The sequence below is a fragment of the Odocoileus virginianus genome, chromosome 11 (genome assembly GCF_023699985.2).
Source record: "Odocoileus virginianus isolate 20LAN1187 ecotype Illinois chromosome 11, Ovbor_1.2, whole genome shotgun sequence".
NCBI lineage: Eukaryota > Metazoa > Chordata > Mammalia > Artiodactyla > Cervidae > Odocoileus > Odocoileus virginianus.
Window position 1 is genome coordinate 1,133,021 of NC_069684.1, and position 15,162 is coordinate 1,148,182.

Consider the following 15,162-nt stretch of genomic DNA (forward strand, 5'->3'; position numbering starts at 1 on the left):
AGCCAGAGAGGTCCCTGTTGGTCCATGAACTGGGAGAGACCGGAGCCAGAATGCCCAAGGCCGCAGCCCTGGCCGGGGGTGGGAAGAAGGGCCCCAGCACCTCTCACTCCACATTCACCCCACCTCCCGGGGGGCACGGCACCCACGTCCTCTCAGGAAGGGCCATGGGCCTCTCTGTCCAACGTGTGTCTGCCAGAGGTGTCTGCCCACCCCCAGAAGTCTGGGGTCAGAGGGCAAAGGTCCGCCTTCCCCGTGGGGGTCAGCATTCTCGGCCGCTCTGCCCACACAGAAGCCTCACTCGGGTCAGCGCTCGGGGGAGAAGCCATCTCAGACCCACCCCGCAGACGACAGCACCTGGGGTCCTCCCCTCGGGCCGCACAGGGGGCGGCTCGCCCCAGGTCACCGGGGAGCCCCCGTCAGGACGCCCAGGACTCTTCCCCCGCCGGGCGGGCGGACCCTCCCAGGGTGATTCATCCTTCCACCTCCAAGCTTTCCACGCCTGCCACACCTGAAACATTCCTGCTCTCCTCTCGTGGGCCCCGCCCGCTCCCCCAACCCGACCACGGCCAGCTCCTCCTGGGGAAGACCCCCGGGGGGCCGGGCCTCCCGCGGAGCCAGTTGGCATGCGGCCGCCTGCTGGACACACTCTGTGCTGCGTGTGTGCGCGCGCGCGCGCGCGTGTGTGTGTGGGGAGGTCCCCACCCACGCCAACCCCGGGACCGGACTCCACCTGGAGGAGGCCCTCAGGACATGGCCAGCCTGCTGGCCGGGCTGCTCCACAGCAGAGTCCCCCCCCCCACCGACCAGCCCCCACACCCTGCCCCACGAGCCGCCCGCCCTCAGAGAGGGGCACCCCGGGCTGCCCTGCGAGGGCCTGTCTTCCGGCTGCTCTTGCGCTTACGAAGATTCCTCAGCACAAAAGCTTGAGAAAGGATGCCCTCCACCTTTTGGCCCTGAAAACGCCTTTGCTTCACTCCCTAAATCCCTCCCATGAGGGATGCCCAGCAGAGCGGGGCCCACAGTAAGAGGGACTTCGGTGAGAGAGGAGGGAGACGCCTGGGCGCCTGGACCGTCCGGCAGCCCGGCGCCGGCCCCTCCGCCCTCGCCCAGGCCAGCAGGGGGCTCCGGACATGCCACCCAGCCCTGGACAGGGGTGTTCGGCCTGGTCCCACAGCCCCCCGGCACAGTCCTGCCCGCTCCTGCGCACGTGTAGGAACAGACACCAGAGCGGCCTGGGCCGCCCCAGCCCCGTCTCCCCCGTCCCTCGCCAGCACACGTGACCCCGAGGGCCGGCCAGGGCGTGCTCAAACCAGCTCTGCCGGAACCTGCTTCTCCTTCTGATGATCTGTGCGCGGCCCCGCTGAGCCTGCGGGTTGGGCCAAGGGCTGGGCTGGCACAGGGGGCAGGGGGGGCTGGGCAGAGCTCAGCCCGCAGGGGCTTCCAGAGTAAACGACTGCCCCCAGCTACTGCTGCGCCAGATGCCATTTGTATGTGTGAGTGTGTGTGTGTGTGTGTGTGTGTGTGCATGGGATGGGGTGATCCCCACATTGGGTCTCTGTCTGAGGGAGGGTGGGGACAAGAACAAGGATTCTTGAACTTTGTTGCAAGTCCACCTGCCCACGCCGTCCCCACAGTAACTAAACCAGAGCCTCCAGGGTGGGACCCGGGCAGGCGCATTCTTTAAAACTCCCAGACGGTGCCAACGTGTGGCCGCGATTGAGAGCAGTCACTGGGAGATATTTTTTGGTGATCCGATGCTTCCTGGAGGGAGACTGGGAGGGCTGTGTCTTGCGAGGAGTGGCCTTTTGCCATGGCAGGTGGTTTGGGGAAACGGTCTGCAGAGGCAGTGAGACATACAATCTGCCTCCAGTGGAACATCTGCGGTGATCGTGCCCCACCTCTAACGGCTGCACAGACCCAGAGAGAGGCAGGGCTGGCCTGAGGTCACACAGCAGCTGGCGACAGCTCCAGAGAGCGCTCAAGCCTCCTGGGACCAGTCGGACTCGCACCACTGCACAAGCTGCAAGCGGGAGTGAGTGTGCGCGTGCACACGTGCGTGCCTCAGAGGTGCGTGCCGATAAAGAGCCTTGCGCGAGGCTAGCTTCCGCTCCACGGGAAACGTTCCTTCATTTTGTTTTGTTCAAACATCACACACCTTCTAGGAGTCATACCCTATAGCAGAGGTAACTCCCAGAGTTTTAAACCCAGAGCAACTGGTGTATTGATGTTGATAGTTTGGTGTGTGGGGCGAGGAGTTTGTTTTGTTTATTTGTTTTCTTAATCTCTGTCAATGAGCTTAGCAAAGGAGCAGGATGCCGGGAAATGGCATGTGCCGTGGAACACCCAGGATACTCGGCATTTTTGCATGTGTTATAACAGGCCAGTGGAAATGCTGGCTAAATCCTCAGCTCCGAGCCAAGAGGCATTGTGAAGAAAGGAGCACTGGCTCCTGTGAGGTTTAATCAGGACACTTTGCTCTGGGACAGGCTGATGCAGACACCCCGCCCTCCTCGCGCCTTGGCGCTGGTCCCGAGGGAGAAGCCCAGCAGAGCTGTCTGAGCCTGGCCTGTGCCCGGGACGGGATACCTTCCAAGAGAGCGGAGAGCAGACCCCTGGCCCGGGCGCAGGCTTGTGCTGAGACACGGCCCACGCAAGGCCAGAGCACCGGCCAGTGTGGCCCGAGACGGGGCCGTGCTGCCCCTCCCCCTGGGTGCAAGCCTCCACCAGGAGGGCTTCGGGGAGAGGATGCCTGCCCCGTGCACCCCCCACCTCTGCCCGTCACAGGCAGGAAACGGTGCTGCTGAGGAGGGTGCAGACGGGACCCCCAGCCCGTGGTGACGCCGTCTAGGGGCAGTGGGCAGCGCGGGCGGGTCAGGACTCCCTGGAGTGAGGAGTGGTGTGTGGAAGGGAGTGGGCTCCAGCGTGTGTGTGTGCGTGCACATTCGTGTGTGCGTGCCTGGGTGTGTGTGCGTATGCGTGTGCGTGGTGGCGGTGGCAGGTTTGGATTTGATTCTGAGCAGGCTTGTTCAGCTTTCAGCAGAGGCTCCAAGGGGAGCGTAAAGGGCATGAGTGCGGCAGAGCCTTCTCTGGGGCCGGACGACAGTGCGCCAGCCTCTTCCCCCACAGTCCACCCCGCGTGGACTCCCCCTTGAGGGGGTCACATTTTCCAGCCCTCATCTCCCACTGGGCGGCCATGTCCCCAGGTTCCTCTTGCTTCCCACCTGGGCTTACACCCTTTGACCACGGGGACCCCCAGGAAGCAAGGGCAGCCACGCTCCAGAGCCTCTTCAGGAAAAGGGGGGGCCAGGTCCCAAGCAGACTCCACCCGCAGGGTCTCCAGGCCTCAGAGACCCCCTCCCTCCCTGGGGACTGCCTGGCTGGGCAGGGCATCTTTCTGGGCCCAGGTTTTGGGGGAGGGCATGGTGTCTGCACCAGGCCCCTTCCACCATCCTCGATGGCTCCAGGCCCTTCCCGGACCAGGTGGAGAGCCGCCCTGTGGGGCAGGAGCCAGGGCGGGGGCCTGGGAGAATCAAAGACCCCACAGAAGCCTGCTCTCCTGTCGTGGGAAACGGAAGGAGAACCAAGTCTGTCCTGGGGCGGAGGGGGACGGCCTGGCGTGTGGTCCCCCCAGGGACCCCGTCACCCCTCCTGGGAACCAGAGCAGATGGGTCGAGTGAAACCAACGGGACAAAGAGAGACTGGAGCCGGCAGAGGTGGTCGTGGAGCAAACAGGTTGCCAAAAGGAGGGGATCCCTCCGAAGACAAAGCCAGACAAACCAGAAACACCAGCTCCAGGTGGCCTGACGGCCTCGCCCAGTTACAACACCCGCTGGGGAAACTGGTCCAAGCCAAGGGTAAAGGGGACACGCCTACAGTGTCAGCCCTCAGAGCGGACGCGCCGGCCGTCGGCAGAGTCCACGCGCTCCTGCTGACACCCCCCGCGGGCCTCGGGGTGGAGGTGCGGGGAGGGGGGTGGACGTCACCCGCGGCGGGGGAGGCACCCTGTTGGGGCGGGGAGGGGGCATCGGGCACCTCGACTGGCTGTCTTCTCTGGAGCTGCGGCCCCCAGCTCAGGCCAGGGAGGAGCCGGAGGGGAGGGACCGGCGAGTCCAGCCCCAGGGAGAGAGGAAGCCGGTGTGAGCGGTGACTGCGTGGTGCCCAGAAGGGGCCACTTTGTTTTCCAGTCCTACTTCCAAAAAAGGCTGGAAGCAGCCACTGAGGCCCCGAGCAAAAGGGAAGGTGGCAAGCGCTCCAGAAGCTGTGACTTTGAGTGGGGGCCTGGCGGGGGAGGAGCCAGGGCGGGGAGCACAGAGCCTCAGGAGTTGGGGCTTGGGCGCCGAGCAGTCCTCTGCCAGCCATCCTCTCGCCCTCAGCTCTACCTGGGGCCACTCAGGGGAGAGAAGGAGGCACGGAGGCCGCACCCGCAAGCTGCCGTGTGTGTGTGTGTGTGTGTGTGTGTGTGTGTGTGTGTGTGAGAGAGAGAGAGAGCTGGTATGTGTGCGCATGTGCGTGTGGGCCGCGGGCGAGGGTCCATCCCCTTTGTCTCCTCCTCTTTACTACTCTCGTTGACCCCACTCTCATGAGCTCCCTGAGAGCTCTTGAAAAATATACCTCTTTTTTTTCTTCAATGAATAAATCTTGGTTGACCTGTACTGGTTTACAGTCTGCAGCTTCCTTATTAGCCTTAAACTACTGGGCTTCCCTGGTAGCTCAGACAGTGAAGAATCTGCCCGCAATGCAGAAGGCCCAGGTTCAGTCCCTGGGTTGGGAAGATCCCCTGGAGAAAGAAATGGCAACCAACTCCAGTATTATTGCCTGGAGAATTCCATGGACAGTGGAGCCTGGTGGGCTACCACCCATGGGATCCCAAAGAGCTGTATATGACTGACCGGACTTTCACAAACTTAACTAACTAAATAATTAAGTAGAAGGTACCTGCTGACTTACATGTAATTCTCACTGGGAAGTGCTTTGTATGAAAGTCTGTGGTCTAGAACTTCCACTAAGGTGCCTGTCAGGTATCAGACCTTCCTCCCTGAGTTTCGGGGTCCTGCCCCTTTCTCCTGCCCTCCACCAACAGCTGGGGGACCTCAGCGCGGCCCATGCCTAGATTAAGGAGTGCCCAGCACCAGGGCCCAGACAGGGGTAGGGGCGGTTCTGACCTCCAACCAAATTGCCTCTGGCCTCTAAGAGGCATACTTCTACACCAGCTGAGTGGGCAGACAGTATCGAGGGAGGGGGGTAGCTCTCAGCCCCGGGAAAGGGCGTCCTGGACCCCTCCCGGGGCTCGGCCCCCAGCGTCCGCGCTGCCCTGGGGCCACCTGGGAATCACACTGCCTCCTCTGGCTGTGAGGCTCCAGCGCTGGGCCGTCACAGGGGCGCCTGCCACCTGGTGCCCGGTTGCCAGAGTATGCGCCCCTCCTGGGCTCTCGTCGGGCTCTGTGACTACCCGCCCATCCCAGCCAGGCACTGGGCGCCCCCCTCCGCCCCGGACTGGGACCCCACAGCTAAGTTCGTGAACGTTGGGGTGGGAGGGGTGAGGGGCGCACGACCACGGGCGGCTGGGCAGGATCGGACTCGGGGAGAGACCCCCGGAGCCGGCTGGGGAAGAGAACCCCTGGACCAGAGGTCGGTCCTGACTGTCTGCCGCTGAGCGGTCAGGGCCGCGGCTCCAAGGTGGACCAGAAGGCCGGGGGCGCCGCTGGGGCGCTCCGCGCGGACCCTGCCCCGAGCCCCCAGATGGGGACTCGCGCACCCCTCGCGTCGGGGAGGGGCGAACGACCACGCGGGCATCCGGCCTTTACCTCGGTTGGAGTGACTCAGGGTGGACGACTGGGAAGACTTGGATTTCTGCCGCTTGACGGTCATCATCACCTGCTCCTGCACGCGCTGCCGGCCCGACGTGCCGGTCTTCATTTTCTGGTCGGACGGCAGAGCCAGCGTCGAGTTGTCCTGGTCCTGGAAGCATTCGTAGGCCAAGGCCGTCTTGAGCGGCGAGTGGTTCATGGCGGCGCGGGCGCGGGGCGCGGGGCGCGGGCCTGGAGAGCGAGCCGAGAGGCGCGAGGTGCGGGCGGCTGCGGGAGCGGGCTCTTCTCGCGCTCAGCGGCGCCCTGTGCCCATAGAGCGACGGTCCGCGCGCGCGACGGCTCTCGGCTGCTCCCGGCGCCTCCACCCGCCGTCCGGGCCCCGGCACTGGCGGGCCCGCCCTCCGCCAGACTGGATATACCGCCCCGCCCCGCGCCGCCCCCTCCCCGCCGCGGCCGCTCCGCCGGAGCCCCGGGCGCCGCGCCGCGGGCCGGACGCTCTCGGGGGCAGGGCCTCCAGTCCCGAACGTGGACCGTGGCGGCTTCCTCCTTTCTCTCCCTTTGTCCCCGTCCCTCTCGCCGCGACCTGCCGAGGTGAGGCCGCCTCCGGGGAGCCGCCCTCTGGCCCCGTCCTGCGTGCTCAGGAGTAAAGCGTGCGCTCAGCTCGGGCGGCGGGAGACTTCTCTCCAGGAAAAGAGTCCTTCTCCACTCTGCGCCCCGCACAGCCCGATGCCCGCCTCCCTTCGTCCAGGGGTCAGGGCAGAGACCAGCCCTGTGAATGGGGGGCTCCCAGGCTGACGCAGGAGCACCGCCCTGTCCAAAGGCTCGGCTCTAAGACAGCTTCCGACCTGAAGGGTAGGGGTGGGGGCCCGAAGCCCACCCAGGACCAGACGTGAGATGTAAAACCATAGGGTAGCACCCCCACCCCCATCCGGACATGGGCTCCCCAGGGCAACACCGTGTGAACTGTGGGTGTCTCTGAAACTCCAGACTCGACTCCTAAAACGGGCTCCTGGCCCATCTTAGGGGCTCAATAAAAGTAGGTTTTAACAGATGAATGAAGACTGGCTAACGTAAGGTAAACTAAGGTAACATGAATTAAGTAACTCGAATCCTACCCAGATCCTTACAGAAAAACTGGAAGGTTGCCTGACCTTTTGAAACTGCCTGGTGGTGGATTTATTACCCTAGGAAGTTGCGTCTGTTCTCCCAGACTCCCTGGGGACATGTCTAATGATGCTTCATTCCCATAGCCTTGTCTTCAGGCCCAGATGTCGCTGGCACCAGGGGATCTGGTGTGTAACAGGAACTGAATATTTTAAACTTACGTTGATGGAAATCTTTCTAAAGGCTGCGCACCCTGCCTTCCCCCCGTTAAGCAAAAGACCCTGAGCGGAGTTGTGCCCTTCCTGACATGCCGGACATCCCGTGCTGAGCCGCAGTGCGGCCCAGGGGCTCCTCCAGACGTCACCTCTGCTCGCCTTTCTAGCTGACACTCACAGCTCGTGTCCTTCCCTTTCCGTTTGCCCTTCTGCCCTGTAGAGGGGACTCTCAAAAGCTGCACTTGTCAGGGATGCTGTGAGGAAGAATGGAGAAGCCTGAGGACAGTCTTAGGGCCCACGTGACGGTCAGTCTCTGGCTGCCTGAGACGTGGGTGTTACAAGCAGCAGCCCAGGTGTTCTCCATAATGCATTCCTGGGAGCCACGTGCAGAGCAGAATATCGTAAAGCACGTCATGGTTTCAATAGAAATAGTTTGATAATTGAGGGTTAGGTCCCTAAGAACTTAGCGTCAAGTAAGCCAGAGACGTGACCAACACTATGTCATAGATAGACAAGTCCACCCCCTGCAGACCTGGACCATTGCTTCCAGCTGTAAGATCCCACTTCGAGCCTCAGTCTGTCGGAGCTGGGCATCATCGGGCAGTTCCCTGACCCAGAGAGCAGGTAGCTTGCCCCTGGTCACCAGTTAATACATGGCGAAGCCTCCATTCCCATCAAGCCTGGCTCTCCCCTCCACACGACCAGCCTCCTTATAAAAGCCCTATAAAATGGGCCTTAGACTTCAGGGCACACCGGTGACAGAAGCGCCCCATCGTCCTGTAAAGTACACATGACAGCACGTAAAAAAACAAGCCCATTGTATCACACACTTGGACCATCTACAACCTAATATGCTGGCCATAATAAATGCTAATTACATCTTTAAATAACGAGAGTTTGCTACCTGTAGGATGCAGATGGGCCCTGAAGGAGGCCACGGGAGTAGCCCATATCTCTATAAAAGGCCACACTCAGCCCCTGGAGGTTGAAACTGATTACCTTTAAAATTGCTTCCAGATATGAAGTTTTTCTAGATGCTTCTCTATGATTTTGATATTAACATTGTGATATATTGAAAGCCATGGCAAGTATTCACTGTGCTCCCAGCAGTCAGCACAGTCTGGGCCCTTACATGGAGAGCCTGGTTTGAATCCTTATGATCCTCCTATGAGTTGAGTACCAGCGCCATCATCTTTCTTTTTCAGGTGAGCAAACAGGCTTGGCAAGGTCACCAGGCTGGTAAGCTGCCTGAGCCCAGGCAGCCTGGACCCAGCCCCGGGGCTCTTGGGGATGGTGCTGGACCGCCTCCTTGGGATGTCCCCTTGACAAGCAACGGCTGAAAGCCTTCCGTGAACCAGCCTTTTAACAGCATCTGTTCCATCACATGGCATGAAAGCTGGGCCTCTGGGGACCCAGCTCCAGCCGCGCCCCTAGTTCACTTCACGATGCTCTTTTGGTCTCCCCCTTCGCCCTCCCCACAAGTCTGTGAAGTGAGGAGGTAGACTCGGTAGCTCCCAAGGCCACTGTCACTCTAATGCCCAGATCAGTTACTTTGTCTCTCCTACCTCCAACATCAAGGAGAAGAGAAGTGTGGACATGGATGTGGGTGGAGGGCGGGCCGGTGCCAGAGCCTGTCCATATGCAGACACGATTTTAACTCCCCGCAACCCTCCTTAACCCTGCAAGAGATATGGCTTTGCCGATGAGGAATCACACTCAGAAGCATGAAGCCAGTGGTGCAGCGGAGATCTGAACCCATCAGATCTCCACCCAGGAGAAAGAAAGGGAGGGACTAGGACTCCGCTGGTGGCCCAGTGAGCAAGACTCAGCTCCCAGGGAGTTGGCCCGGGTTTGATCCCTGGCCAGGGAACTAGATCCCACAAGCTTCAATGAAGAGTTTGCATGGCACAACTAGAGATCCCGTGAGCCACAACTAAGACTCCATGCAGCCAAGTAAATAAACAAAAGTTTTAAAAAGAAAGGAATCGGGCTCATACCACAAGTCTGGGACCACGGTGAGGTTTATTCTGGCTGGAAGACTGGTCTCAGGCCTCAGCTCTTGCCATCCACCTCTCTTCTCCACCTGCCCCAGCCCTGCCCCATGGGGCCCTGCCTCAGAAACAGGCTGAGAGCCACGGTCCCCAGGGGGAGAGCAGAGGTCATGAGGACCCCTGAGATGAGCCATGCCTGTAGATGGTAAAGACACCTTAGTGGGTGTGGGTGATTTGAGTTGCGAGGGTGTGGGGTGGTCTAGGGAGAAAGCATCTTGGAAGAAGTTAACCCTGACTTGATTCAGAAACAAGAGTCGATTTCATCCTCATAGATGTTGCGATGACGAGTGCGAATGGGGGTCTCTCTGTCTGCCCCTGCCCTGCAGGCTGCCTGTGACCCCGAGTCCACTGTTCTCAATGCTCCAGCCTCGCAGCTTTGTGACTGAGAAGTGGACGATGGGTTCCTTCATTTGACGGTGCTCCGTGAGGACCGCCCGCTTGGCAGGCCCTGTTCTAGGACATGATGCTCAAAGAGACCAAGTTCCCCTGCATCCAGCTCACCTCCTGGAGGGGCGGGGAGGCAGGGGCAGCTGAGCCAGGCAGGAGCCCTGGCCCGGGTGGAGGCTGAGAGCAGGCCCCTGGCCTGTGCTTTTTAGGGTTGAAGCAGCTCCTTGCTCAGTTTCCAGTCCCCCAGGTGAGGGGGCCACCTCCACCCAAACCCCAGATGGAGCCAGAACTGGCAGCTTCCTGGGTGGACCCCTGAGCTGGAAGGCATGGCCTGCCTCCTGCAGCTCAGCCCTCTGGTGCCTGTCTTGCCTGCCCGCACCTGCCCTCCGTCACAGGCAGCTGTGGGCCTCCCACTCCGCCTGCTGTTCTGGCTGAGTCCCGGTCAGTTAGTGGGGTCCCCAGTGGCTCCCCAACTCGGGAGCCAAAGATGCTTCCCCGGGGGCCCCGCTGCCCCTGGCAGCCTCACAGCCTCCCTTGTCCTGCCCCAGCCCTGCCGCTCTCCTAGTGCCCCGCCTGCTCTGTATGGGCATGGCAGTCCCTCCGTGTGCGGCCCACTCAGGCTGTCCTGTGAGCCGTCCCGGGGCTAAAGGGCTCCCAGCGGGCTGGTGCCCGCGGACAGAGCTGAAGCACGGCCCCCGCCCTCTGAGGGCGTCGGGGATGGCCAGAGGCCGGCGCTCAGGTGGTCCACTCAGCCGTGTGGACGGTGGGTGTAAAGGCCACAAACCAGGAACGTCCTCGGGACCCACAGTCCAGGCGGCCTCAGGGTGTGTGCGGGAGGTGTGCACGGGTGGGCACAGGCGGGCAGGGCCCCGCACAGCTCTGTGTGGCGATGGCAGTGCCCTCTGTCTGCTGGCAGTGCCCTCTGTCTGCTGACTGCGCCAGCGACAGCACAAGGGGCGGGTAAAGTAAGAACCGGGGATTAACAGATGCGCACACTGCTGTACCTGCGGGTCTCCGTCTGAATGCAGAGTTCCAAAGAATAGCGACGAGAGATAAGAACGCCTTCCTCAGTGATCAGTGCAAGGAAATAGAGGGAAACAACAGAATGGGAAAGATTAGAGATCTCTCCAAGAAAATTAAAGATACCAAGGAACATTCATGCAAAGATGGGCTCAATAAAGGACAGTAATAGTATGGATCTACAGAAGCAGAAGATATTAAGAAGAGATGGCAAGAATATACTGATCAGATCAGATCAGTCACTCAGTCGTGTCCAACTCTTTGCGACCCCCTGAATCACAGCATGCCAGGTCTCCCTGTCCATCACCAATTCCCAGAGTTCACTCAAACTCATATGCATCGTGTCGGTGATGCAATCCAGCCATCTCATCCTCTGTCGTCCCCTTCTCCTCCTGCCCCCAATCCCTCCCAGCATCAGGGTCTTTTCCAGTGAGTTAGTTCTTCTCATCAGGTGGCCAAACTACTGGAGCTTCAGCTTCAGCATCAGTCCTTCCAGTGAACTCCCAACTGATCTCCTTTAGGATGGACTGGTTGGATCTCCTTGCAGTCCAAGGGACTCTCAAGAGTCTTCTCCAACACCACAGTTCAAAAGCATCAACTCTTCGGTGCTCAGCTTTCTTCACAGTCCAACTCTCACATCCATACATGACCACTGGAAAAACCATAGCCTTGACTAGACGGACCTTTATCGGCAAAGTAATGTCTTTGCTTTTTAATACACTATCTAGATTGGTCATAACTTTCCTTCCAAGGAGTAAGCATCTTTTAATTTCATGGCTGCAGTCACCATCTGCAGTGATTTTGGAGCCCCCCAAAATAAAGTCTGACACTGTTTCCACTGTTGCCCCATCTATTTGCCATGAAGTGATGGGACCAGATGCCATGATCTTAGTTTTCTGAATGTTGAGCTCTAAGCCAACTTTTTCACTCTCCTCTTTCACTTTCATCAAAAGGTTTTTTAGTTCCTCTTCACTTTCTGCCATAAGAGTGGTGTCATTTGCATATCTGAGGTTATTGATATTTCTCCCGGCAATCTTGATTCCAGCTTGTGCTTCCTCCAGCCCAGCGTTTCTCATGATGTACTCTGCGTATAAGTTAAATAAGCAGGGTGACCGTATACAGCCTTGACGTACTCCTTTTCCTATTTGGCATCAGTGTGTTGTTCCATTTCAGTTCTAACTGTTGCTTCCTGACCTACATACAGGTTTCTCAAGAGGCAGGTCAGGTGGTTTGGTATACCCAACTCTTTCAGAATTTTCCACAGTTTGTTGTGATCCACACAGTCAAAGGCTTTGGCACAGTCAATAAAGCAGAAATAGATGTTTTTCTGGAACTCTCTTGCTTTTTCAATGATCCAGGTATACAAAAAAGATCTTTATGACCTAGATAACCACGATGGTGTGAACACTCACCTAGAGCCAGACATCCTGGAATGCAAAGTCAAGTGGGCCTTAGGAAGCATCACTACAAAGCTAGTGGAGGTGATGGAATTCCAGTTGAGCTATTTCAACTCCTTAAAGATGATGCTGTTAAAGTGCTGCACTCAATAGACCAGCAAATTTTGAAAACTCAGCAGTGGCCACAGGACTGGAAAAGGTCAGTTTTCATTCCAATCCCAAAGAAGGGCAATCCCAAAGAATGCTCAGACTAACACACAATTGCACTCATCTCACACACTAGCAAAGTGATGCTCAAAATGCTCCAAGCCAGTCTTCAACAGTATATGAACCGTGAACTTCCAGATGTTCAAACTGGATTTAGAAAAGGCAGAGGAACCAGAGATCAAATTGCCAACATCCACTGGATCATCAAAAAAGCAAGAGAGTTCCAGAAAAACATCTACTGCTTTATTGATTACACCAAAGCCTTTGACTATGTAGATCACAACAAACTGTGGAAAATTCTTCAAGAGTTGGGGATACCAGACTACCTGACCTGCCTCCTGAGAAATCTGTATGCAGGTCAAGAAGCAGCAGTTAGAACCTGACATGGAACAACAGACTGGTTTCAAATTGGGAAATCAAGGCTGTATACTGTCACCCTGTTTATTTAACTTATATGCAGAGTACGTCATGTACAAGCTGGAATCAAGATTGCTGGGAGAAATATCAATAATCTCAGATACACAGATGACACCACCCTTAGGGCAGAAAGTGAAGAAGAACTAAAGAGCCTCTTGATGAAAGTGAAAGAAGAGAGTGAAAAAGCAGGCTTAAAACTCAACATTCAAAAAAATAAGATCATGGCATCTGGTCCCATCACTTCATGGCAAATAGATGGGGGAACAGTGGAAACTGTCAGACTTTACTTTTGGGGGCTCCAAAATCACCACAGATGGTGACTACAGACAAGAAATTAAAAGGTACTTGCTCCTTGGAAGAAAAGCTATGACCAACTTAGCATATTAAAAAGTAGAGACATCATTTTGCCGATAAAGGTTCATCTAGTCAAAGCTATGGTTTTTCCAGGAGTCATGTATGGATGTGAGACCTGGACCATAAAGGAAGCTGAGCGTTGAAGAATTGGTGCTTTTTTTTTTTTTTCCATTTATTTTTATTAGTTGGAGGCTAATTACTTTACATCATTACAGTAGTTTTTGTTATACATTGAAATGAATTAGCCATGGATTTACATGTATTCCCCATCCCAGTCCCCCCTCCCACCTCCCTCTCCACCCGATCCCTCTGGGTCTTCCCAGTGCACCAGGCCCGAGCACTTGTCTCATGTACCCAACCTGGGCTGGTTATCGAATTGGTGCTTTTGAACTGTGGTATTGGAGAAGACTCTTGAGAGTCCCTTGGACTGCAAGGAGATCCAACCAGTCCATCCTAAAGGAGATCAGTTGGGTGTTCATTGGAAGGACTGATGCTGAAGCTGAAGCTCCAGTAGTTTGGCCACCTGATGGGAAGAACTGACTCACTGGAAAAGACCCTGATGCTGGGGAAGATTGAAGGCTGGAGGAGAAGGGGACGACAGAGGTTGAGATGGTTGGATGGCATCACCGACTTAATGGACATGAGTTTGAGTAAACTGTGGGAGTTGGTGATGGACAGGGATGCCTGGAGTGCTGCAGTCCATGGGGTCGCAAAGAGTCGGACATGACTGAACTGAAAGTGCTATATATAAAATAGATAAGTAACAAGCAAGTATTGTCTAGCACAGGGCACTAGATATTCTATACTAGATCAATAGCACAGATCTAGATCTATTATGCTAGATACTCAATATTCTGTGATAATCTATATGGGAAAAGACTCTGAAAAAGCATGTGTATGTATACACACAAATGTATAGCTGAATCACTTTGCTGTACATCCAAAACTAACACAACATTGAAAACCAACTATACTTCAATTAAAATGTTTTTAATTGAAAAATACTAAATGAAGTAAAAAAAAAATTCAGTGCCTCAGACACACCAGCCACATTTCAAATGCCTCAATGCAGGAATGCAGTTATTAATAGCACTTTAGCTCAGATGGTAAGGAATCTGCCTGCAATGCAGGAGACCCAAGTTCAATTCCTGGGTCAGGAAGATGTTCTGGAGAAGGGAATGGCTATCCACTGCAGTATTCTTACCCAGAGAATCCCATGGACAGACCACGGGGTCGCAGAGTCAGACACAGTTGAGAGACTAAGGTGACGATGAACCCGGGGCCACCAGCGTGGGACCCTGCCGGCCTCTCGAGGCCTCTGTCTGGGGCTTGGATTCTAAGAGGACTGAGAGGCCACTGAGTCGCTCTCATCAGCCCTGTTTGCTGAGGAATTCCCCCAAACGAGTGAATTCAGTGCCCGCCTACCTGGCACAGCCCCTGGCCCTGTATTAGCCTGAGGACGGGCCAAGAGCGTTCCCTCTCTCTCCCGCTGCTCACTGCCGGCACACACTGCACGCCCAGTAAACGCTTGCTGCGTTCAGCCCAGGGCACCTGCCTGCTCTGGAACTGGGTCTCTGGGATAATGGAGGCCCAGCCCTCGCTTTCCCAAAGGCTGACTTCTCCCAGCACCTTCGTGCTCCTCTCACCGCCTGCTGGCGGGGGTACCCCCAGGAGGCAGGCGGCCCCGGCCCACCTGCCGGCCTCCAGGGAACACGGGGACCCTGACTGCACACCTCCTGAGGGAAGCCCGCCCGGCCGCCCTCCCCGGTCACCTTGGGGAAGACCAGTCTCAGGAAGAGTCCTCCCGAGGATCTGAACCAACGAACTCTGCGCTGGCCCCTCGCAGGGTTCTGGACTCCCGCCGCCCTCAGGGGACCAGGAGGACTGGCCAGACCCTGGACTCGAGTCCAGGTGTGGGTGCCCGCAGCCCTGTCGTCCCAGGTCATCACGCCTGGAGAGTCCGAGGGGCCACGGAGCGGCCCTCTGCCCTCGAAGGGGACGTGGGCGACAGAGGCCACGCCCCAAGCCCTTCGCGGGGGTCCTGGTTGGACGACGGGAGCACGTGACCGGGGACCGGTCCCGAGGCCGGGCGGGACCGGGGGCGACTGCGTCCCGTCGTCCAAGCCACCAGCAGGGTCCGGGGGGCAGCTCCGGCCGAGAGGGGCGGGGAGCGGAGGCCGGCGGAGCCGGCGAGCCTGGGCGG

The 15,162-nt window shown here is 57.6% G+C and overlaps 1 protein-coding gene across 1 annotated transcript in view; it reads right to left on the reverse strand.

Annotated features, from left to right (window-relative positions):
• PKP1 (plakophilin 1) overlaps positions 1 to 6,021 on the reverse strand; it is a 39,978-nt gene extending 33,957 nt beyond the window's left edge. Inside the window, exon 1 of the mRNA XM_070473807.1 lies at positions 5,805 to 6,021. Within this exon, the coding sequence (XP_070329908.1) occupies positions 5,805 to 6,006 (202 nt within the window). The 5' untranslated portion in view covers positions 6,007 to 6,021. The remainder of the gene's footprint in view (positions 1 to 5,804) is intronic.
• Positions 6,022 to 15,162: the final 9,141 nt, after the last annotated feature.